Raw genomic sequence first — 24,600 nt, forward strand, 5'->3', positions numbered from 1 at the left:
ATTTTTTGGGGAAGCGGGGGGGGGGGGGGGGGGGGGGGGAGCGTGAATAATGCTACCGGTAATTCAAAAGGAAAATTTTGTTATTTTTTATTCAAAACACATTTTGAACACATTTCCAATCATTTCGAAGAAAAATCCAAACATTTCATTTTCCTTCTTTTCAAAATAGCTTATTTTCCGTAAAATGTTGTAAATTGGAATCCTTGTGTGCATTGGACTATTTAGGGACCAAAGGCATATGGGGGACTTGCTCCTAGTGGGTATCTCTCATCTTCATAAATAACACATTTGCTACTAGATTTATTGCACTTGTTTTTGTGCCCTCCCTCAACAGAGCATTTCCAAAAAGCAGCGAATTGCTAGTTTTTCTTTCCTTTCCAGAAATTTGGGTACCCTATTAGGTACCTACATAATTCTAAAAAATATGTGAGCTTACGAATGCAAAGATATCTGTTAACAGAAGCTTAGTTTTAAAATTTGAAATTTAGCTTAGGTCTTTGCATCCATAGGTTCACATAATTGGCATGAAAATTAGTTCCTTGTAACTTCAAAGCATATACCTGCAAGTACTTATTTCTTATGAGTAGTGATGTAAAATACCCAGGTATTTATTTTTAGGGGTAAATACCCAGGGTATATACCCGGGTATTTATTTCAAAAATTTATATTCAACTAAAATACTTTTCTGTATGTATTCCCATTATGTATATATACAACCAATCATATACAAAACAATAAATTTTTGCCCAAAAATTGTATTTTGATCACATATTTAAAGAATTATTGTGTGAAACAGCTTAGCAATCTAATATGATATTCACATTAAATGTGTTGGATATGCCTAATCAACGTTGATAGCCAAATTTCAGATATAAAAAGCCATTCTACAAAAAAGAAAAAAAGCTTAATTGGTTACAAAAAAAAAAGCAAACATCAATTTTTTAAGGTCCTAGTCTTTTATAACCCAGTAATATATCCCTGCATGACATCAAAATGTATTGATTTACCTATATCTTATGCAGAAATTTCCTCCAAACTTAGTTCAATTGTTCAGGTGTAGTCTGTATCACACACACACACACACACACACACACACATACATACATATATATATATATATATATATATATATACACATACACACACATAACATACATAAACATTTAAAATTTTTAATCTTTTATTTTGAGGTTTATGTTTAAAAAAGAAAATAGTCACCTTTTAATACTACCTAAAAATTTTTTGCAAAATGCACAATTACTAGGGGATTTACCCTGCCCTCGGATAAATACCCAAAAAAATATTTACCTTCCCACCATACAGGGGAACAAATGCAAATGAGCAAAGCAACAGAAAATTTTGCTTTTTTTTGCTCATTAATGTGAAAACTGTTTCTATATTTTCCATGTTATCACTTAAATATCAATAAAAAAAATAACACCATCCTGAAGTTCATAATGAATTGCTTATACTTCTCCAATTATGACATTGAAAAGAAAGATTCTTTGGTTCACGATATGTTTCTTTCATGATTTCATCAAGTCTTTCAATAAAAAATATTATAAACTGTGTAATACGTATGTATATATCAGTTTTACCAATTATTTCATATTTAGATTTTTAAAAAAAATTCTCATTCACTTTTTTGCATTTTTTATAAAATACCCAGTTTTTGGGTATTTACCCAGGCCTTGGGTAAATACCCGGGTAAATACCCAAAAAATATTTACCTACCCGCTGGGTATTTACCCGATCCACATCACTACTTATGAGTAAAAATGTTTTTTTTCTTTTTTACGTGATAGACAATGCTTGCAGATACTTTTGAGTTGCGTGTGCAGATACTTAATTTTATCTGACTCTGCTAGTGCCCTTGGACTATACTGGCGCTTATCAAGGAGAATTATTTTACACGAAGATCTGCAGGGCCATCCACACAAAATGATACACAAAAAGATCTTTCTTTTCCTGTACCCACCTAATGTGACTGGCAAAATCAAAAGAATTGTTACAAGATGCACTTTTTCGTACAGGCAAACTTTGTAATTAGATAATAGCAAAAATTGTTACAGATTGTAACTCATCAATGGCATACATTATTCTTTCTGAATGTAAAAATAAGGTACGTTTTTAATATATATATTTATTGACCTTTTAAAAAGGAGAGATCTTTATGCTCAGAACCTGTATGAACATGCAAACAAACAATGGTTATTTTCCTAATTAAATTAAGAATTCTTTATTGTTGAAAGTAAGTTCTAAAGTAGATGGGGCACTTGCGAATACAACATCTAGAGGCACAGGGCTCGAAATTAACAGTGGTCCACTGGCCTGAGACGACAAAAATATTGATTGGACCCGTAAAAAAATAAATTTAGTGGTCCATGGGACAGGTGAAGCTTAATATTCTTTTCCTTTCAAAAAATTGTAAGCATGATTTTTTGAATCTTGTTGAAAGTTTGTACCTTTATTTACAATGTGTAGGTTTTCGTTGTAAAAAAAGATATAGTTTAATAAAATTATTTGACTGTTAAAATATAAGTATTTAATCCCCCCCCCCCCGGGCAGATCACTACAATTTTTTGTTGGCTTGCGTCAACCAGTTATTAGTTCCTTGAACTTTGGGTAGTTTTATCTGCATATTGTGGGCAAGACCAACAAAACTTTTGGTGAGGTCCTTTTCAGGCTTTTGGAGCAGGCAGGCACAATTTGGCCAAAAAATTATACTATTGGAGCCATGGTTCGCCGATATATATATATATCAGTCCATATATGGATGCTTCACTTGCTTAATCAATCGACTCCAAAAAACAAGAAGTCGAGAAAATTGATGAAGAAGGAGTGAATGGGCAATCGAATTTTTTGCCACTGCAGGATCAGAAATGTACTGAACCAAAAGTTTAACATAAATTCACATTCTAAGCATTGATTAAGCACTTTTAAAGCAGAAATGAGGATTTTTTTAAAAAGTGGAGTTAATCGATTTGGTAACTGAGGCATCCATATATCATGATATATATCCGATATTTATTTTGAAAATATATTTTGATATTTTTTTTTCAACCATATTTCAATATTTTCAATATAAAAAATTTTATTTACCATAGTAATAGTGTTCAATTATTATTGAAAATAACCAAAATTTATGTAGGATATTTTTATGATGTATTTACACATCTTTAATATAACAAAGTAATATAATATTTGTTTTTTACTTTATTTTAATTCATATTAAAAGTGCCTAATATTGAACATTGGTCAGAGAAAAAGAAAATGGCTAATGACTGTGCCACAACTAATGCATATTTTTTATTTCTGAATCATATAACTGTGTAAAAGTAGCTAATAGAAGAAAAATGAGTAAAACAGCTAATGCTAAATTAACTTCATTTAAACTGATAAAAATGTAAGATGAAATATTAGGTATGAATAATGAAAGAAACCTTAATTTTTAGTCTACATATTGTAATAATAATGTAAGAAATAAAGAATAATTTGAGGATTCATTTACTACTTTGAAGACTTTAGTTTGTGCTGATTGAAAATATCAAGATACATATCAAAATATCCAATATATATCAAAATATTGAATATTTTCAAACACTTGTTGTAGCAGGATCGCACAATGATCCCATTTTAGCACAATAGGGAAGTTGCAACCTATTAAATGTTCATATTTTGGCTATTGGATATTGTTAATTGACCCTCAAAACCAAAAAATTCACCATTGCCGAATTTTAAAACACCGCGATTGATTTTTAATGAATTTTTAAAAATCCACACGCAAAAGTGCGCTCTTCTGAAACGTCACGAGCCTACGTCACAGGGCGCTAATGGGCAGCCTTCCGCCAAAGACCCCTTGTTTTTGCTAGGGACATTTTGAAGGCACTGATATTTTTATTTTTTAGAAATTCAATAATCCTTTTGAACACACTATGGAGGCTGGATTCGTTAAAGCACAATCCAAATAATTTTCCTCAATTAACATCAATGATGATATTCGAGTATTTACGAGAGGATGAGAGGTTTAATGTTCCAGCAACGCGAGGAGATAAGCCTTTTACGTTTCGTCTTCGAAGTCGAATGCACGTCCTTCAGCTTCTCCCTTATCGGAAGAGCGCATGACGTCACAAGCGCTTGAACTTTAAAAATTAATTAAAAAAAACTATTTATCGTATCGCAAAAATTTTTTCACCTATGATGTTCATACATGTTACTCTATCATATAAAAATATAATTGAAAAATCGAAAACTTCCCTATTGGCACACCCCAGCAATTAATACCATATACCTGAAGTAAAACATTACAAAAATACTCTAGCTGAAAAAACAAAGAAGGACAATGGTTTATCTGCACCTTAAAAAAAAATTCTATCCTTACCTCTGGAATTAAAAACTGATCTCACATATCCAGGTGGGTAAACACAGAACATGTTCTCATTAATTATTAACATTCTCTAATGCTAAATGTATAAGGGTATGGAAAAACAAGTTACCTTTGAGTAAATTAAATGGCCAATAAACTGTCCCTCTATTGAATCTCCAGAGTTAGTCTCTATATGTCCTTGTAATTCTAAGATCGCCCATTCTTTTTGGTTGCTTGGCTCGCCATTTCTAAATAAAAGTGTTCAATATCAACTAACAGAAAACTTAACAAAAATTGGGCTACATTTACAACCAAGATATTGAAGAAAAAAAAACAAAAAAGTTTTGTTGAAACAAAAGTATAGAAATCTATATATTTTTTTAAAAAGAATAATCTAATTTAAAATGCAATTATTTAACTTTTTCTAAGTAATAATAATCTTATTGCTACTTTCCATTTTATTTATATTTAATTCATTCAGATCCTGTAATTATTATCATTACTTACTTGTACTATTCATAACTGTCTTACAATTTTTTCTTATGTTTAACCCATGAAATACATTTTACAGGACAGGATTCATAGATATTCAGGGTGTATCAGTACAGCGTTTACAGACTTCCAGGGTAGATCGTGTACAACCTATACAATGGGAAATCACATAGCAATTCATGATCGGAAATGCTTTCCTGATGCTATAGTGTCGAAACTAAGCACAAGAAAGACAGGAATTTGTTTTTCCCCTTTAGCACAACGCTTTGCTTATCAGCTTGTGTGAGGGGGATAATGTATTTACAAGTGTTTCTTAATGCAAGTCATGTTGCAAGATTATATGAGAAATCGCCTGTTGGGCTCTTTTTTGGCAATAAAATTTTATTGCTGGCACTACTTTGAGAGACTTAAAATATTGGCAAAAAAAATGTAATGCAATAAAAAATGTATGCAGTCAAAAATAACTCCCTTTTTTAAAGTATCTTAATAAATATTCTTTTCTGCAAAGATATTTTTACGTAGTATTATTCAATTTTGTCCAAACCATATGTGTTTTAGTTTGGAGACAAGTCTAATCTGGCAGCAACTGTGAAGCGTCACACGGCTCGACAAAGCAGCATCATGGTTTGGGGCGCTATTGCGTATGATAGAGGTGGAAAATCAAAAATTCATTTCTGTATCAGCTTTGTATCAGCTAATTTTGCAGAACGAACAGATTTGTATCAATAAAAACAGTTTAGTATAAAAATGATCAGCTTAATATCGAATGGATTCACGATTTCGTAACAAAATCTTTAATTTTTTACACTACTGTCCAGGGTTGGCGAGTTTCTGCCGAGGTGGTTAAAACCACTGGTAGAAACCGGTTAAAACCGGCATGGCAAAAACTCTTTCGTATGCTGATTTTTTATCCTTTGTTAAATTAATCCAAATACTATGAGCCTCTGTAATTGAAAAGTTAAAGAAAACTAAATCAAGGGCACTAGCATTGAATTTTATGTTTTAAAATGATAAAATGATGTTTAATTTTTTAGTTGACTTAAACAAATATTATTTGCTAATTACTTGAGTTATTAAAGACACTTTTAAGTTTTTGCCAGTTTCGGCCGGTTTTTACTGGTTCTAACCAGTTTCTGCCGGCAAAAAGTCAACCCTGCTACTGTCGCTACACAGTTTGAAGCAAATACAAAACATTTGTAGCAAAAAACCCAATTTGGTAGCAATTTTTAAAAAGTGTGCCATAACTACTTTTACTAAATGTACAATTATTCATAAAACTAATCAAATTCATACTTAACTAGAATCTAAATTTAGTTCAGCGGTTATGTGTCAAAAGTTGATCTGTCAAATTTGACCATGTTCTACTTTACAGATCATGATATGCGTTTAGAGTGGTATTTTTCTATGCCAGAATTTGTTGAGTAGAAAAAATATGAACTACCAAACATGGTATAATAAAAACTTTCATATAACTCAGCACCAAAATTTGATAACTCTACATATCATGTTTTGTTTTCACTCTCCTGAAAAGATGACAAATTCGACAAATCAACTTTTGGTAACCAACCACAGAGTTGTTTCTTAGCAGTTATTGCAAACATTTGTCATACATTTTTTTATAGCAAGACAAGGACAATAACTAAAGGATTTTCCAACTTAAAAATGCCTTTTGTATATTTATTACACACAAAGCTAAAGAGAGAGAGAGAGAGAGAAGAAAAAACATATTTATAAACAGTTTCTAATTGCTACAAAAAAAAAAAAACGGGCGGGGGGGGGGGGGAGGAGGAAGGAGATACTAGTATAAAGATGGGAGATTCTTTTTTACTTTGGTATAAAAGAAAAAAAAACTTTTTTTGGAATTGATTAGCTGACTTGAAATAAAGTTTTGGGTACAAAACACATCTTCAACAGAAAGATTTGAAAATAAAATTAAATTTAAAAAATCACATGAATTAAAGATTTACTTAGAAGAAATAAAAGTTTTTATGCCTCAACATGTCATGAATTTAATTTAGAAACCATTACATGGATAAGTTACTCACACATACATAACCAAACTTATACACCTGTTTAAATTTTATCATCTTGCATCAATATCTGAAATTTTACTTTTAATACTTGAATTAATAGGTCCCCCTTGCACTGACAAAAAAAAAAAAAAAAAAAAAAAAAAAGAAAGAAAGAAAGAAAAAGGAAAAAAAATGAATAAATCAATATGTTAAAGTTCCTCAAGCTTTAGACTTTCAGTATTTAGACCTTTGAAAATTTTTAAAATCCTTAAAAAAGAAGACATAATTACTGAAGATATTATTTATTTTTAAAAAAGAAAGCTTTACATGAAAAAAAGCTTACTGATTCTTCAGGCAATAGATAAACATTACTTTTAACTTTATTAAGCAGGACTGAAGTAACATTTCATTGGTTGAACAAAAAAAATTACATATATATAAAAAAAGGATGTGGACTTCATATCACAGTCTTGTATGTCGATTTCCATGCCATGACCCCCCCCCCCCCATATTTGCATTATATTAAACTTCACTCAATGTTGATGTGTCACTTTTGATTAATTCAAATTTCACCAGTACCAGAGAAAATTTTCTTACTTAACATCGATAGTATCTGGTAGGGGAGACTGGGAATACTTGATCCCCACTTTAGTTTGCAAAAGTACATGAACAAAGGCAATTTTTTCCTCTATCTGACAGTATTTTTTTTAGTGGAAATTAAACAGATAGTTTTGGTAAAATAATTTTTTTCAAAAATTTCATAAAGAGATCATGTATTCCCGCATCAAATGATACATGATCCCTTCAGGGGGGGGGGGAACTTCAGGAGGGGGAACTTGATCCCCCCCGAGAAAATACAGACTTTTCATTAGTTTGGCAATTTATATGTGGATTTTAGTTTTCTACGTAATGTTTCTTAAAAATAACATTTCTAATTTTCTTTATTAGATTATTAAAATATGAACACAAAATCCTGCTTAAATGCATTTTTTTTTTAATTTTTAGTATTTTTATGAACTTTTAAGACACTTTTTCTACACATTATTGCCTCAGAGCAACAGTAAGTTATCTAATCCCTGAAATAACACTAAGATAGCTTATTTTTGCTCTGAGGCAACAATATATTATTAAAATATAAGTAGTGAAATAGTTAAGAGAACTTACTTTTTCAAAATGAACTACAAATTTGTTCTGAAAATTACGGTACATAAAGAAAGAATTTGAAAATAAAACCTTCATTATTATTTTTTTTTTTTTGGCAGTAAATTTGAATTTTCAAAAAAGGTGCTTTTTTTTTGTGGCAAAGTGAAAAATATTTTTTTTCTAGTGAAATACTTTCTTTTTTACTGTCAAAGATATTATTGATCAAATAAATGAGTAAAATTAAAGAAAAGAATTAATGAAAAGGAAACAAAACAATAAACAAATAAGTAAATATATGAGAAAAAGTAAATGAAGGAATAAAATTATGAATTAATAAAAAAAATATGTAAATGAATGAATAAGTTAATTATTAAATGAAGGATGGCAAAAGAAACAATCAATAAATCAATACGTTTTATACGCAAATGAAACAAAATTTTTCACTTTGCCCATCCGCATTGCCCCGCACGCACTTGACTAACTGTACAAAGCACTTAAAATATAAATAAGCATAATATTAAGCAAAAAATACGGCACCGAATATTAGAAGGTGTAAATTAATATTTAAAATGTTAATAACAAGAACTTCATCATATAATGACAAAACTAATTCTTGACTAACAATTATTACAAAATGAGTATCAATTTTTGAAAATGGCATGTATTATCATATTCTTTGAATTTTAGAGGTAATGCGTTCTTGACTGGCGTAGACTACATATGTTACAACATAATTAAAATATTACTAGATAGATGGCGCTAAAAGCAGAGCAAATATTTCCCCATTCCACTTTTACCCGCTATTTTACTTTTCTCCACATCTCAATTTTACTCAAAACATGAAATAATCATACATACAATAAGAAATAAAATAAACCAATTTAAAGTAACATAGGGGAAAATAACTTCCAAATTTCAAAATCGTTGGAAAATTTACAAGCTGCAAAAGGATTGAAACTTAAAGCACGGTACGAAACTTTCGGCGGATATAAGCAATTCCTAATCCCTTTTTTTACTTATATGCGCCTTTTTAGCTTTGAATGACAAAAAGTGAATGCAACAGCTATTTTTTTCTTGTCGTGAATGTTTTTAAATAATAAAATTGCATTTTAGGTGCAAAAATCGCGAACTTGGCCGTTTTGTATCAGAATTCGAAATTGGTGCAGTTTGGCAGATTTTCCACCCCTGCACATTACCTCTAGTTCCAGGCTGAGGACTGCTGATGGCCTTTGAAAAAAGTGAGAAAGGTGACAAATTTGAAAACAAAGGTGACTAAAAGGTGACAAAAAAGTAACTAAAAGGTGACCAAAAGCAATTTGTTAAGAACTCAAAAAACAGAAAAGGATTATCCCTTTTTACTGACTTTTACCAAAATAGCCTATATATTTCTTGTAAAGATTTCTTTACAATTTTGAAAATGAATATTATAAGGCTAGAAGTAGTAAAATAAAAATTTTAAGACATTTTCAAAAACTTTCAATGTAAGCTCTATATAACCTTATTATATATATATATTTAATCGACGTAATAAAGCTCGAAATTGTGAAGTAAAGAGCAAGATGATGCATTTCTTGAACATATAATTTATGTTATTCAATCACATTTTTAGCATTGTTTTTTTCTTTTTTTAGCTTGTCCAAAAATTATCAGCATTCTTTCGTTTTTCTTAGTAAATACAAAGCATAAATATTAAATCGGAAGTCTTGACAGTAGAGAATAACTGGGAAAACCAATTTGAAAAATCAGACTTTAACAAAATGTACTTACAATGCAAAAATAAAATGATGTTGAAGTATGAAACTGAAAATATCATTTCATATGCCTGAAGCTGTTCATGATTTTTTCTTTCTTGTTTTATTTATTTTTTAATTTTTTTAGCCAGCTCTGAAAATATTCCATGACATGTCCATGGGAAGTAAAAAATGTAGTGTTAAATCAAGTTATTAATAATTACAAATACAAATACAAAAGTGACGACCAGCAACAGACTCTGGGCCCAGCTGGACTGGTCCTAGTCAATTTACAATACCCAACTTATCAGGCTTAGGAATAAAAAATAATGCCGAATAAGCAGGAATGCTGTCATGGTCTCTTCTGATTTGATCAAAATAAGGGTGATGCAGATAATGATGTGAGGGTATTTATGTTTTTTTTTTTAATCGGGACTCATGTTAGATGCGTTGGTTGGCAGTTTTTTTTATTTCTTTTCTTTTTTTTTAAACATAAATTTATTCCTTATTGAATCTAGGAAAATAATATCTCATTTATCAAAAATACTGTCGTAGTGCATTTTGTTTCAAATAGGTTTACAGCAGTTGTTTTGTTCCAATTCAGTAAATAAATAAACACAAACCGCCACTTCTATAATCTTTGGATTTTATAAAATCAGCAGCTTTTTAAAATGAATGTGGAAGAACCAAATCATTACATTACCAAACCTTGTTAAAACCGTACTTTAATAAAATCAATCTTGCCGTTACATAAAATAAAGCTTTTAGCTAGCATCTGCTTCTAAAAGCTTCATTTTTACTGGAACTAGCCATATAAAGCATTGAAACCTAAAAAAAAAAAAAAATTCGGAGATTCTCTGAGACACACCAAAAAAAGAAATGTTAAGAAATGTTTACACAGACCAAGTTCACTTCCCACTTGCGCAGCAAAAATAAAACCCAAACTAACCATTTCTGTGCAAACACAAAGTGAAACTATAAACACAAACCAAAACTTTTCACTATTCTGCGCTCAAAGAAGACAGCTCAAAGAAGACATCCAGGCACGCCTCTTTAACTCATCACCCCTTTTTCAAATCGAACCGCTTGTGGCTGCTTAGTCGCGACTTTCGAAGTCAGTAAAAGTAAAACAAGTAAGTAACGCGCCTGGCTAGAGATGAGCGTGAGATTCCGTGAGATTCAGAGACTTCAGATGATGTCATTTGATAAACACGGAAGACAACTTGCATTCGATGACCGCTCAATCAACAAAGTGTGTAGAAACAAATTGCACAGCTGAACTTTAGTCGAACAACACTCTATGGCCAGAAACACGATAGGAAACAAAATGGCGTTTAGACAAGACTTGCGGAAAATGCGTCTGACGGTTGAAGGGGGACAGAAAGACCGATTCTGCTCATAGGGTGCAATTGCAAGTAATAAAAAAAAATTCCTGGATTTTCCGGTAGCATAGCTATTTTTCTTAAACAACAAGGGGGGGGGCATATTTAATGCTACTTTTTTAATTAATTTCACTGATAAAGCTATCATTCAGGTACTTTTCAAGGATTTAATTATTTTTTAAAAAAATCCTAAGACATTTCAAGAAAGGTGAGAAAGGTGACAAAAGTTGCAAAAGGTGACTAAAAGTAACCAAATTTTTAAAAGGTGACTAAAGGTGAGAAAGGTGACCGACTCCTCGGCCTGTAGTTCGTATTCAGCGCACTATGACGGTCAAACAACAAGACATATGTGCTACAGCCGGTGGTACTCCTTTACCTTCAGGGGGTGCCCAATACAATTTTACGGTAGCATAATGCCCGACCACACAGTGCTCGCACTCCCAACGTGCTCTTCAAGGTGATTGGACGCCGTTTGCAAACTCTGTCCCTGACAAAATCTAAATTGCTTCATATTGGAGTTGTCTTTTTCCCCTCTCCCCAGTTTTTAAAACTTAACTGTTGCTATTTATTTCAGTAGAAATGAGATTTTTCCGGAAACATCACAGCTTTCAAACAAATGGCTAATTAAAGAGCACTAAATTTATTTGATCATGAAAACTACAAAAACAAAATAACTTTAACAAGGTGTAAAACTAAACCGATTGAGATTCTTGAAAAATTACCTTTAATGCTTTCTAAAATGCATAGAAAGAGCAAAAATATGCAAAATTTTATGAAAATCCGATACTAGGTGTAAGAATTTTTTTTTTATTTGGCATGAAGGAGCAATTAAAATAATGTAACTAAATAAATAAATTTCTGAAATAATAAACACAATTTGGGTTGCATATAATAAAACACTTCAAAACTTTCTAAGTAATTGAAAAACTTTTCTGAATGCAAAAGGATTGAAATCATAAACGACACGCAATTTTCGGTAATGGGATTTTTGGAATGGTCAATGTTGGCATGTTTCCAAAATATACGTTTACGGCAGGAATTGCAGTGGATGAAGATCGATTGGGAAAAATAAGGTAAAGGGGAACCAAAAACACTTAAGAAAATACAGAATTTTTTCACATTTTTAAGAAAAATAGGATAGCTGGGAAGCTTTAAGAAGTAAAACCAGGAGAAAAACTTTACAGAACAGACGGAAAAAGCTGGAATTCCGGGAAAACCAGAAAAATCTTATTCCTGTACTGTGCTTTTAAGGGCACAAAGCAGGTTGTAGGCAAGGATGATTTTCTGCAGAAATCAGCAGCATTTCTGCAAATATCTTAATTTGGTACAAATTCTGCAGATGTTTTTAAATTCAAAGTAAATCAAAAGTTTCTGCAAAGGACTTATCGAATTCAACATGGTGAGCTTTCTGCCAAATTATTATAATTTGCGAGAATTTTGGATTTTCTTCTTATTTAAAGAAACTTGCAGAACTTCTGAAAATTCTATTGAGAGTTGGAAGATATTGGTAGGAAATCTGCAGAATTCTATAGAATTTCTGCAGAAAATTTGTCAGAGCTTTCCTCTTTGGCCAGTGGTTAGGGAGCGAAAAAAGGTTGAATACGGAAGTAATTGGTGGAAAGCTGGAAATTGCTTTAATCTATACCGTATGGATCTGGAACGACCATACTAAGTTTTCCCCTTCTACTAAGTGAGCTTTAGCCGTTACGGCCAAATTAGTGACAAAAAACACCTGTTTTTTCATTTATATAACAATATCTCAAAAATAACGCTTTCAATGGCCATACATATACACAGATTACTTGTAGAAATTAAAATTCTGAACAAAATGACTATCTACAATAAAAATCTGTTAATTACTACGTGCACAACTTAATTTCAAAGTTTGGGTAAAATCACTAATCAAGCACTTCAAGCCAGAACGTACCTTTCCCACTCCCACCGGCCCTCCCCGAGACCCCCTGGAATAGAAGGCTGCAACACCAAAACACACAGCAGTGCTTTCCTACCTACGGAAGCAGCTACACAGGTACGTTTTCATGAAGTTGACATACTAGATGTTGCTGAAAACTATTTAATTCATTACAATGTATCAAAGAAATGAAAAAGGATCCACTTTCCACTAATTACTTCCGTATTCAACTCCCCAACCACTGGGCAGAATTGTTCTGCAGCTCTGGCATCTATTCTGCAATGCATGTCTCAAATTTAGTAGCATTATGCTTTTGGGTAGACAGGGTATGGAACAGCCATCCCTGTCAACTATTGTTGATTATGTCAGGTGGTCCTACACTCTTCCGACACTGTTCTCGTTCTACAATCTGAATATCGGTTAGAAATAAAGATCACTTACTGTTCCTTGCCGTCTGTCTTTTTGCCAAATTTCATTCCTTCCAGACCACCACTTCTTGGTGTTGCATTTTTAAAGTCAAGCAGTATATACAGGGCCGGATTTAGACTTAACGGGGCCCCTTTTGTAGTTTGAACAATGTTTCTCTCGGTGGTGTAAGAGGCATTACTTTTTTTCTCTTTACTATGGTTGTCTCTTTCCTCTGATACCTACAGCAATGCTTTTACTTTGTTGATTGTGTTTTAATGTGTTTTTCTCAATGGTTCTGTTTGGATAGACCTTAACAGGGGGAATAGTATCCAAAAGGGTGACTCAGGACTCCCCTTTAAGCAGACCCCCCTTTAGAATATTCCCCATTTTCGGGGTTCCGGGGGTAATTTTTTGAAATGGATATAAAATCCTGCATTTTGAAGTTGTATAAGATATAGTTGGAACTACAAAAATATCAGGACAGAAATAGGCAAACAAAACTTTTTTTTAAGATAACACACAGTAAAAATTGTTTTTGATTCGACAAATCAATGACAGCAGCTGACAGAGAGAAAAAGCGCAGAAGAGAAAAGACAATATGTTGTTACTTGCTCACATTGGCTTTTGATGCAATTAGTTTTCAATTACCCCTCCAACCCACCCACAAATACAACAATGAATTAAATATAAAATGGTGTATAGTTTTAAGAAAATATGTAACAAGAGAGTAACATACCACCCATTTGAATAATTCATAATGTATAAACTTGATAAGAAATAAAATTGGAGCCCACTTTGCTTAAGATTTTTAAACACTTATTAATAACTTTCAAGGACTCTAGAACAATTGAAATTATTGAACGCAGTTCATTTGTACTTCAGAGTCTCTGATATTTTAGTACTTGATTGTAAATTTTTAGTCCAGTTCTAACTTTGTAAGAAATTCTTTTTTAAATTTAAAAGAAACTAAGACTTCTCACGACAACTTTACTTCAATTGCAAGTGTGGCAGAAAACGAAAAGAAATAGAGGTAGTTTTTTTTTTCCATGCTAAACAGATCGACAATATGCAGAAGTAAGCTAAAAGCAGGCAATAACAAAAGAATTTCCAAAATATTGCATTTGGAATTATATAAATAGCAAGATATGAAACTACGAGTCTTTCTAATATGTTTCAGAAATTTGAGAACCATGGTTTTTACATTTTTGGTGCAGGATGTAACAAGGAGCTGAATTTGACACATATTGGCATTCCTTCTCCCTAACCCCTCCCATTTGTGGTTTGTAGCCACAATTTCCAAATGTTCAAGCAGTAGAAAATGAAATTTCTTTTTTTAAGGATTTTCTTTTTGTACTGATTCATGCTAATTTCCAGAAGTTGGGGGGACCCTAAGCTATAGTTTACTTAGCTTGTACGTAAATCCAGACCCGAGTATATAAAGCTTATGTAAATGATATTTTAAACTCTGATTTATAAGAGAGAAGAAAGTCCATTTATGTCTCTCTCTGAAAGAATCATACTACTTTTACAAACAAGATTTGCCACCTGCCTTGTCTAGTATTCAGAGGAAACCGACTACGACAGGAAAGTCCAGTTTCAAATCCCGGCTCGAGCGTGGACGTACTTTCTCTCTCCCGTCCTTGTTCTTTCTTTGCGTGAATGCGTTGTTGTGCTGTGAATGGTTGCCTACCCCTATAAACGAGTCCTTATGGCATGTACGTACCTATAGAAGACTGACTTCACACCAAATTACGGTACATTTGGAAAAGTGACGCAGTGCACCCCAAATTGCCAATCTAGCTACCACACAACGACAACCAGATTTATAAAGACAAATACAACTTGCAAACCTGAATGAGTGACACAAACTTCTTCCATCGAGGTTTCCAGATACAGATACCAGTTCTGAAGGAAACAAAATAACTACTACAATTTAGAACTTATTCAAAAACTAACGGTTTAATTTGGAAATAAAAAAACATATGCTATATATATATAAGCCGTGGTAAATACTAAAAGAAAACCTTATTTGGAATCAAAGTAATTCTCAAAGGTTTCAAAGTAGAGAAGAGTTAAAACAAGTCGCTTTAGGACTTAATTGGTAAAATCAAGTTCCCCCCCTCCCTCAGATTGGCAATTCAGTTGCTGAATGGCCATACTGCTCCTCTGCAGATAGGATGGCAATATGCATGTACAGGAGGGGGAAAAAACGTTTTTCTTTCTTTCTAATGGGGCTGTGTCAGGTTGTTTAGCTTTTTGCAGAATTAGTGTGATCCTCCAATACGGTATCCATTCTTTTATCTGCCACCATTAAGGCACAGATGTAAATGACACAGATAATTTTGACGCCTGTTTCACACCAGATGGAGGCAACCGAAATTTTTACAGAAGTTGCAGATTCAGGCCAGAAAAACAACAACGCTCAAGCAGATAAAAATTATTTCAGCAGAAATGAAAAAGAATGGACCAAATCAGAACATTTCACATTTTCAACAGCATGTACTGCAATAAATTGTTTATTGGAAAAAATGCACCTTACCTCAAATGGAATAGACGGGACAAGAACCTTACAGCTGATGTCAAGAAGTGGCATAGATAACTGAGATAAACTTTTAAACTATATTAACTGAAATTGTAGAAAAGACGGAATTAGCCAACTTAAAAATACGACCGTCCTCGGAAATAGGTAAATATCAAATGAACATAATATTTTGTTTCTATGATAGCAAAGCCATTTGATGCACAACCAAAAAAAAAAGGCTCTACAAAACAGCAAAAAAATTACTGAACATTTGCAGCTGTTGTACATACTTTGATAAATTTCAAATACTTTGGAGTCTGAGGCTAAACACTTACCTAAAAATACAGAAAGATCACTTAGGCTTTGAAAATTAGAGAAGGAAAAGTAATCAAAAAACACCTACTATTTACTGCCAGATTATATCCTTGGATACGTCCACCATGGTCAAAAACATAATTGCATTTCTAGATTTGTTGTCATTTTAGGAATTGAACATAACATGTTAAGGATTGCAACAAATGTAGTTTCACTCCAAAACGTGGAACAAATAAAACTGTTGTTACTTCCCCTAAAAAGGTGCTAAATGCAGCGGCCATTAATTAAAAGAACAAACAAGAAAATGAAAACAAAGATCAATGATGGAGATGGTAGAAAAGCAATTGTAAGATTCTTTGTTAACAATTTGTTTTTATATGAGCAGTTTTGAGTCAAGTTTGGATTGTTTAGGACTGGAAAGTTTCGACAAACATGGGTTTTGGGGTTACAAGTAGCACCTTTTATTATATAAAGGAATTATTTATTTCGAATATCTGCCAGTAAAAACTAATTTAACTGTAAAATTTGGTCAACAAAATATACAAGAAATGAAAAAATATCATGGTGCAACTAGTAACTATAAAAGCACAACATAATTAAAGCACACAATTATTGTACAGTCTGTGTTTTTATTATATTAATGATTTTTTCAAAATATAATTTTTTCAAAATATAAAAAGTGAAGAAATGTTGAATACTACTGCCAACTGCGTGCAACAATTGTGATGAGTAGGGAACGAAAAAATATGCTGCACTCCAAAATTTTTGGCATATCAAAATGTACATAAGTAGCAGAAAAAATGATTTATAAAAACGTAAAAACATGACAACTAGATGTATTACATATTAATCCACAATAATAATATAAATGTCACATCAATTTATCGTAAAAATATTTGAACACCAATCACGAGCAAAGGAACAAATATCTAAAAAGATGATTCTGAGAATCAAGGAGTCTCTATTATATTGAATTTGAAACAGTTGTGATCGGAAAATGAGTCGAGAAGCGCTACATTTTAGATATTCGGACAATCGCTTAAACTTTAATAACGTTATCATTTGTAATAAAGTGATTATTGAAGTAAAATCTTCGCGTCTTGAGATTTTTCATAAGGGATTCTCAAGATTCAACGCAACTCAGCTGAAAACAAATCCTAGCAGACTGACATCGAAAAGTAGGTAATCAAAATCGGCAGTTTGAGTATAAAATTTAAAATGTGAGGAAACTTGCATATGCATCATTTTAGCTATGAAAGACACGAAATGCACGTTAAGACAACCAAATAGCGTCTGAAATAAATTGACGACGACATATTTTTGCGATCGAGAGATAACAAAACAACGATCTGCAGAAAAATATTTTTTATAACAACGTGTTTTCAAAATGGCATCTTTGTTGATAGGAAAGGACCGGCGTCTCGCAACATTCGGATCTATACGTATTTTACGGAACAGAGTGACATGCCGTATTTTCCGGGCCATATCATACGATTGCATTAAATGTAGAAATCATGGAAACAAGCATAAACATATATGTTAACATGACCAACATTGGATATCAATGGTTAACCCTAACATGTTTGATGCAGGAAGATACACATGCAACAAATGTAAAGGCTGTGAAAAGGATACCTACATTTTTACCAATATCTGCACCATTGTTTTACTGAGCGAAGCATTTCTTAGTAAGAATTGATAACGTCAACAGTTATAATAAACAACATTAAATCAAATTTACTGCCCCGGTTCCGTTTATTGAGCATTGAAAAGTTGAGTATTGACCACCCGCGGTCGGAAGTTAACTTTAGATTAACGGTGATCATTGCCGTAGCCTACGAGGACCTGCTTGTTATTTTCCCTCGAAAACGAGGGACAGGGGCAGGGTTGCCAACTCCTCAAAACGTTCTTCCTAAACTCAACTCATCAAACCCATAAATGCGATTGGATAGATTCCTGTGACGTCATAAAGTCACGTGATCTTTTACTTGACGTCACAAATGGCAAATTAAAAGGTCATGTGACCATTGTTATTTTCGATGCTGAGAGCGAGTTAAGGCATTTTTTTTTTCACTTTTATGTTATTTCTAATCAAAAGAAATGGTTCAAAAAGCTTAGAAAAATGTATGTAAGTAAAAAAATGAAATAAAGCAGTCGAACATTGCTTCTAAGGCAACTCAGGTTAATCTCCCTTAACGCACTTGGAAATGAAAAATAGAATCCTTTGAGTCACAATAGCGCGAGAAGAAAAACCACCTTCGAAAATGAGATAAGATCCGGTATATTAAATATTTCAGTTTTGTTTAAACGTACGAAATCCAAGGATGCCCCCCCTCCAAGTTCAAATCTCCCCCCCCCCTCTTTTTATCAACCCTCTTTTCCTTTTTATTTTTTAGCTTTTTTTTTCAATTTATTTGTTAAAAAAATTTTAATATTTATTTATTTATTAGTTTTTAATTATTATTATAATTTTATTAGAAAAATTCTGTGCTACGCCAATGACATACTCACACTCACACAGACACACAAACTAAATAAATAAATAAAATATAAATAAAATAAAATAAAATAAAAAATTAAAATAAAAAAATAATTTAAATAAAAAAATAATTTAAACAAATAAATTTAAAGAAATTTAACCCCTCCCCCCCCCGCAATTAAGATGACGTTCCCCCCCCTTATGGACACCCCTGACATACATAATAATCTGAAGAAGCATATAAGTGCTTGTATTGTAAGACTATGATAAAAATATGTATGACCTTGAGGGAATTCATTTCAATGTGAAAAGAAACAGACGGGCGGAGGAGGGAGGTTCTGGCGCAGACAACACTGAAATTTTTGGAGGTAGTATAAGAATTTTATTTGATTTCACGTACATGATTTAATCTAGTTGACTGTCTCACTCCCCTGGCCCCGCTTTGAGTTTCCCTCTCTGCTTTTGTTTCACATTGAAATTAATTCTCTCAAAGTCATACATCTTTTTATCAGAGTCATAAAATACAAGCACTTGCTTATGCTTTTCAGATAGTTATTTCCGTCAAAGGTGTGCCAATGAGGAGACGGGGGAGATGTAGCACTGAGTGTAACATTGAAAATTTCAGGGGGGGGGGGAGCAATTGAAAAAGGTTTTTGATCTCGTTTCGTGTAGCCTCATTGTTGGGGGGAGGGGGCTCCGTGCAATGGAAGGGGTGCGTCATCGTTCTTGGGTATGTGAACAACGTTTTGCCCCTTCAAACTCTATGGAGCGCCCCCCTAATGCCAAGACTCCCCAAAATGAGATCTAAAAAAAAAAAACCCTCTAAAATTACTCCCTATCAATTTCAGTGAAAAAGACTGCACTTATACACCCCTGTGTGGTACACAAATTAGAAATATCCCCCCCCAGGATAAAGGCACACACCCTAAATGCTATAGAGCACGCCTCATTAACGAAGCTCGGCAACCACAAATAAGATCATAAAAACTCCTAAAATCCCCCCCCCCTATAACATCAATGGCGCAGTCTCTGCCTTGAGTCCCCATCGCAGCACTCCTATTTTATTTCCACACAGAAATGAACTCTCTCAACGTCATGCATCTTTTAATCAGAGCCATAAAATACAAGCACTTGCTTATGCCTTTTCAGATAGTTATTTCTGTCAGGGGTGCCAATGCCAATGAGGGGGCGAGGTGAGGTATAGCACAGATCTAACATTTAAAATTTCAGTGGGGGGGGGGCAATTTAAGATTTTTGATTTCATTTCGTGCAGTCTCATTTGGGGGGGATGTCACCGTTCTTGACTGCATGGACAACGTATCGCCCCTTCGAATGCCATGTAGCGCCCCCCCCCCCCCAATGACAAATCCTTTGAAAAGGAGATAAAAACCCCTCTAAAATTACCCCCTACCAATTTCAGTGGAAAAGACTGCCCCGGCACTCTCGTGCGCATCCAAATCAGAAGCACCCCCCCCCCTCCTCGTGACACTCCTATCTTCTATCCACACAGAAATTAACCCTCTCAAGGTCATACATCTTTTTATCACAACCCTACTCTTCAAGCACTCGGTTATACTTTTTAGCCTACTTGACCAGTAAAAGTCAGAGAAAGAAAAATGCATGAAATAAATGCATCTTAAAAATATCGTGAAAAGCAAAAAAAAAAAAAAAGTGAAAAATAAATGAATAAATAAAATAATTAAACAAATATCGAAAAAGCAGGGAATTGAAATGGGGAAAATGTCTGTCGGTCTGTCTGTAAAAAACTTTACTTTTGTTTGTAATAAAACTCAGCGAGGAAAATGAAAAATGTGTTATTGCAAATGAGCGCAACTTCTCCCCGAATATAGTAAAATGAAAATTCAAAAGTCATTGTAAAGAAAGTCTTCTAAAATTACCACCTATCAATTTCAGTGGAAAAGACTGTTCTTGTACCCCCGTGCGCACCCAAATCAGAGATATTCCCCCAGGAGAAAGGCACACACCCTCAAATACAAAATAGCACGCCCCCGTTAACCAGACCCCCCCACCCCCAAGAAAAAGAGAGTTTAAAAACTTTTAAATCCCTTCTCATAGTATCAATGGAGCAATCTCTGCCAGGAGTTTCCATCGTGGCACACCTATATTTTCTCACACAGAAATGAACTCTCTCAAGGTCATACATCTTTTTATCAGAACCCCTCTCTTCAAGTTTTTTGTAATACTTTTTAGATAGTGTGTGATATGTTAGGAGTGCCCACTGGGGGAAGGAGTAGCTGAGATTGCACTATTAAAAGCCCTTAAAACTTACCCCCCTCCCTCCGAAAAAATAAATAAATAAAGATCAATGAGACAGTCTGCGCTAATAACTGCCTCGCTTTAGGAGGTCTCATTTTAGGGGGTTTGGCGAGCCCCCCCCCCCTTCGAGCCCCCCCCCCTTCTTTGGGAGAGTTCCATAGCAATTGAGAGACGCGTATTGGGCGGATGGGCTTCGTAGTAGCAGTAAAATGAGATCGAAAACCTTCTAAAACTACCCCCCCCCCCCAAAAAAAAAGAAAAAAAGAAAAAAAAAACGAAACAGTGGTGTGGTCTGCGCCAAGAACTCCCGTCGAAACCATGTCTTCTTTTTTCAACGCAGAGATGAGCTTTCTTAAGATCATAAATATTTTTTATCAGAGGCCATGCTATGAAGCACTCATGGCTTTTTTTTTTTCAGACTAGTCGTGTTAGGAGTGTCTAGGAGAGGGCGCTCATGGAGCCAACTTCGCCATTGTAATTTTTGAAGGAGGATAATTTTAGAGGGAGGTAATTCCATCGTTCCTAACTTCTTAACGGGGGGGGGGGGGGGATTCCTGTGGCCATGTGTATGCACTGTATAAAATTGCTAAATAACCTCGCATATAATGCTTTGATAGAGGCTTCCCTTTAAGCTCCAAAACAGGAGTATGCGTTTAAATTGAAAACATTTTCACCACTTTAAAAACATTCCTTTAATTTGCTTCCCAAACTGTGACTTCATTTTATCAACTCCTTCATATTTAATTAAACAATGCGATTATCAGCCGATCACTTAGGGGGGAGCGAGAGGGGATGATAATCCCCCTGGCTTTATGAAAAGAATTTATTAGAGAGATTTTATAGTTGCTTTTCGACTTCCCCCACCCCCTGAAATCGGATCTGGCCAGATAATCAAAATTTTATTTATTTATTTATTTTTATTATTATTATTATTATTATTTTTTGTGAGAATCCATGCCAATCATGGGTGCCCCCGCCTAAAAAAAAAGAAAAAAAAAATTCTACCCTCTTTTCCTTCTTTATTTTTAGCTCTCGTTTTCTATTTTTTATATATATTTTTTTATCTTAAATATTTTCATTTACTTATTAATTTATTTTTAATTACACTGAAAAACAAACTTTAACGAATTTACTGTTCCTCAATGAACTTTGAGTGTTTCTTATAGATTTCAAGGTGCTGAAAAAGAATATGTTTGCAAAAATTTTCTATCACCCTCCAATTTTAAGAAATTTCATTTATACGTTTTGGCTTATATAGGCTATCTTATAGCAGTTATAAATTTACTACATTTTTCTTTTAGCTGCATTTAATCCATGGACAATTTTTTAAAATCATCACAGCAATAGAGTATGTAACAAAAGAGAAGAAACCTAATTCACTTTGATAAGTTTTAAGTTTGCGACCTTAAGCAGATGGCGCTAGGCGTTCCATATCATTTTGGTTTCATACAAGATCACGGTAGTTGAAGTTGTCTTTCGGTGCGTAGAAATGCCCTGCTATTGGTTCCCATAGCATTTTTTTGGATATTGAAAGAATATTACGACAATATGAAGATATTGCTTCATGAAATCGACTACTCACATCATAATTGGAACATATGTCAACTTTTCAAAGTAATTGTCATTCTCATTGGTCTGCAACTCGATTATACAAAATACTGATATTTTATGTGCAAGTGGGACAGCAGGGCAAAACATGAACATTACATCAAAAAGAAATGGCCAGAGTGCAAACAATATATTGCACGTGAAAAGAAATCTCTAAAATGTTCCTCTAATTGATTAAAAAAAAAATAATAATAATAATCTCCCGGCTTCACACATAAAGTTGGGATTGATGAAGAATTTCGTTAAAGCAATGGATTAAAAAGGGTGTAGATTTCGATATTTGCAAGAACAGATCCTATCACTCACAAGGAGGGTATTTTCATTGACCCATAAATTAGAAAGTTTATGAAGGATCAAAATTTTTAAGCTAGTTTTAGTGATTTAAGAAAAACAGCATGACTGGATTTTTGAAATGCCGTGACACAATTCATAGGAAATAATAAGTCCTAAATAGGAAAAAAAGAATTAAAGACTTGTTAAAAGGCTGATCAATGCTATTGATTTTTTTTTTTTTTTTTTTGGCATCTCACTTAAATTTTTCCCTTGAAAGTATGGGAGCTGTGAGCGACGAGCATTGAGAAGCGCTTGCACCAGGATATTTCTGCAATTGAAGCACAATAACAAAGACAATTCACTCCTAATATGCTTGGGATTACTGTTGGAATCATATTAGAGAAGATTGTGATAGGATCTATAAGAAAGTATCCGCAGTTAAGGCATTTTCCTTAAAAAATTTTTATTCTTCTCCAACTTTTTAAAAAGTTTATATTTTTTGTGTTTTATGTTAGTTTTAAGCTTTGTAATTGTTTATATAAAATGGTAAAGGACAAAAATATTGTACATGTGTTGAATAAATGTCATTAAATTGAGATTTTAAAGATTTTTTTTTTTTTTTTTTTTTCAAAAATCTGTGGGTGATGGGATATTTTTATGGTCATATTCTTTTTCAACACCCCCTAAAATATAAAAGTTACCACTTACTTATTGAGGAACAGGAACCTTGTTTACCAGAGTTATTAGTGACATTAATACTTTATTAGAATAGTTCTGTGCAACGCCAATGACGTACCACATACACACACTAAGACTCGACCGATGCATCGGCCTAGCCGATGCATCGGCGCCGATGGTTCAACAATTTAGCCATCGGCATCGGCGGCCGATGCTAACTTGCAGGAAACATCGGCCCATTGGCCTTAAAAAACAACGAAAAGCCGATGGAATTGGCTGATGTTTTGGAAAAAAAAGGACTTTTGTTGTTTTACTTTTTAATACAAAGTAAAGGGAGTTATTTTTTTCATGTAAAATTGTTTACTTAAACTTCACTATGAATTTCTATTTTAGTCACCGCTGAAAGAGTTTTTAATACTGCATTCAGGTACAAAACAAGTTAATTATTGTGTTGTTTCTTGCGGCTGGATGTACGTATGTATCTCTCATAAGTCATAACTCAAAAATGGTAAGCAGTAGAAGGCTAAATTTTCGCATGTGGGGTGTGCGTACGTTCCAGTTGTGCACTTCCCTTTTTGTTTTCGATCGGGTGTTCTAAAAAGCCTATTTACTCATTTTTTGTGGCTATTAATTAGTTATTTCAATGCAAAACTAATATAGCGTTTCAGGCTGACAATCATTTGGTGATATATTGCCGAATTGGAGACTATGGAAACAAATATGAGATGGCGAAACCGGTTTTGTTTCATTTTGTTAGATTCCCGTTGAACCGATGGTAATTTTTCGATATTTGTAACATGAATCACAGTAATGCAGTCTTTTCTGTATCGCTTCTGCGGAGCTACAAGTTTGGGGCCCGTCGAAATACATTTTGGGGCCCTATTTCTCTATCGCAGAAGTTGTAAAGCATTTATCATAGCCATTTTCGTAACGCGTACGGTGCCCCTATGGTTATGTGGCCTCTCGTGCAATTGCAAGATTTGCTATATTTTAAATCCGCTACT

The 24,600-nt window shown here is 33.4% G+C and overlaps 1 protein-coding gene across 1 annotated transcript in view; it reads right to left on the reverse strand.

Annotated features, from left to right (window-relative positions):
- The window catches only part of LOC129218522 (chromosome transmission fidelity protein 8 homolog), a 46,268-nt gene extending 28,189 nt beyond the window's left edge, over nt 1-18,079 (reverse strand). The window contains exons 1-2 of the mRNA XM_054852811.1: nt 17,921-18,079; nt 4,497-4,614 (exon numbers count right to left, since the gene is read on the reverse strand). Coding sequence (XP_054708786.1) covers nt 4,497-4,614; nt 17,921-17,943 — 141 coding nt within the window. The 5' untranslated portion in view covers nt 17,944-18,079. The remainder of the gene's footprint in view (nt 1-4,496; nt 4,615-17,920) is intronic.
- Nucleotides 18,080-24,600: the final 6,521 nt, after the last annotated feature.

This window comes from Uloborus diversus, chromosome 3, assembly GCF_026930045.1.
Source record: "Uloborus diversus isolate 005 chromosome 3, Udiv.v.3.1, whole genome shotgun sequence".
NCBI lineage: Eukaryota > Metazoa > Arthropoda > Arachnida > Araneae > Uloboridae > Uloborus > Uloborus diversus.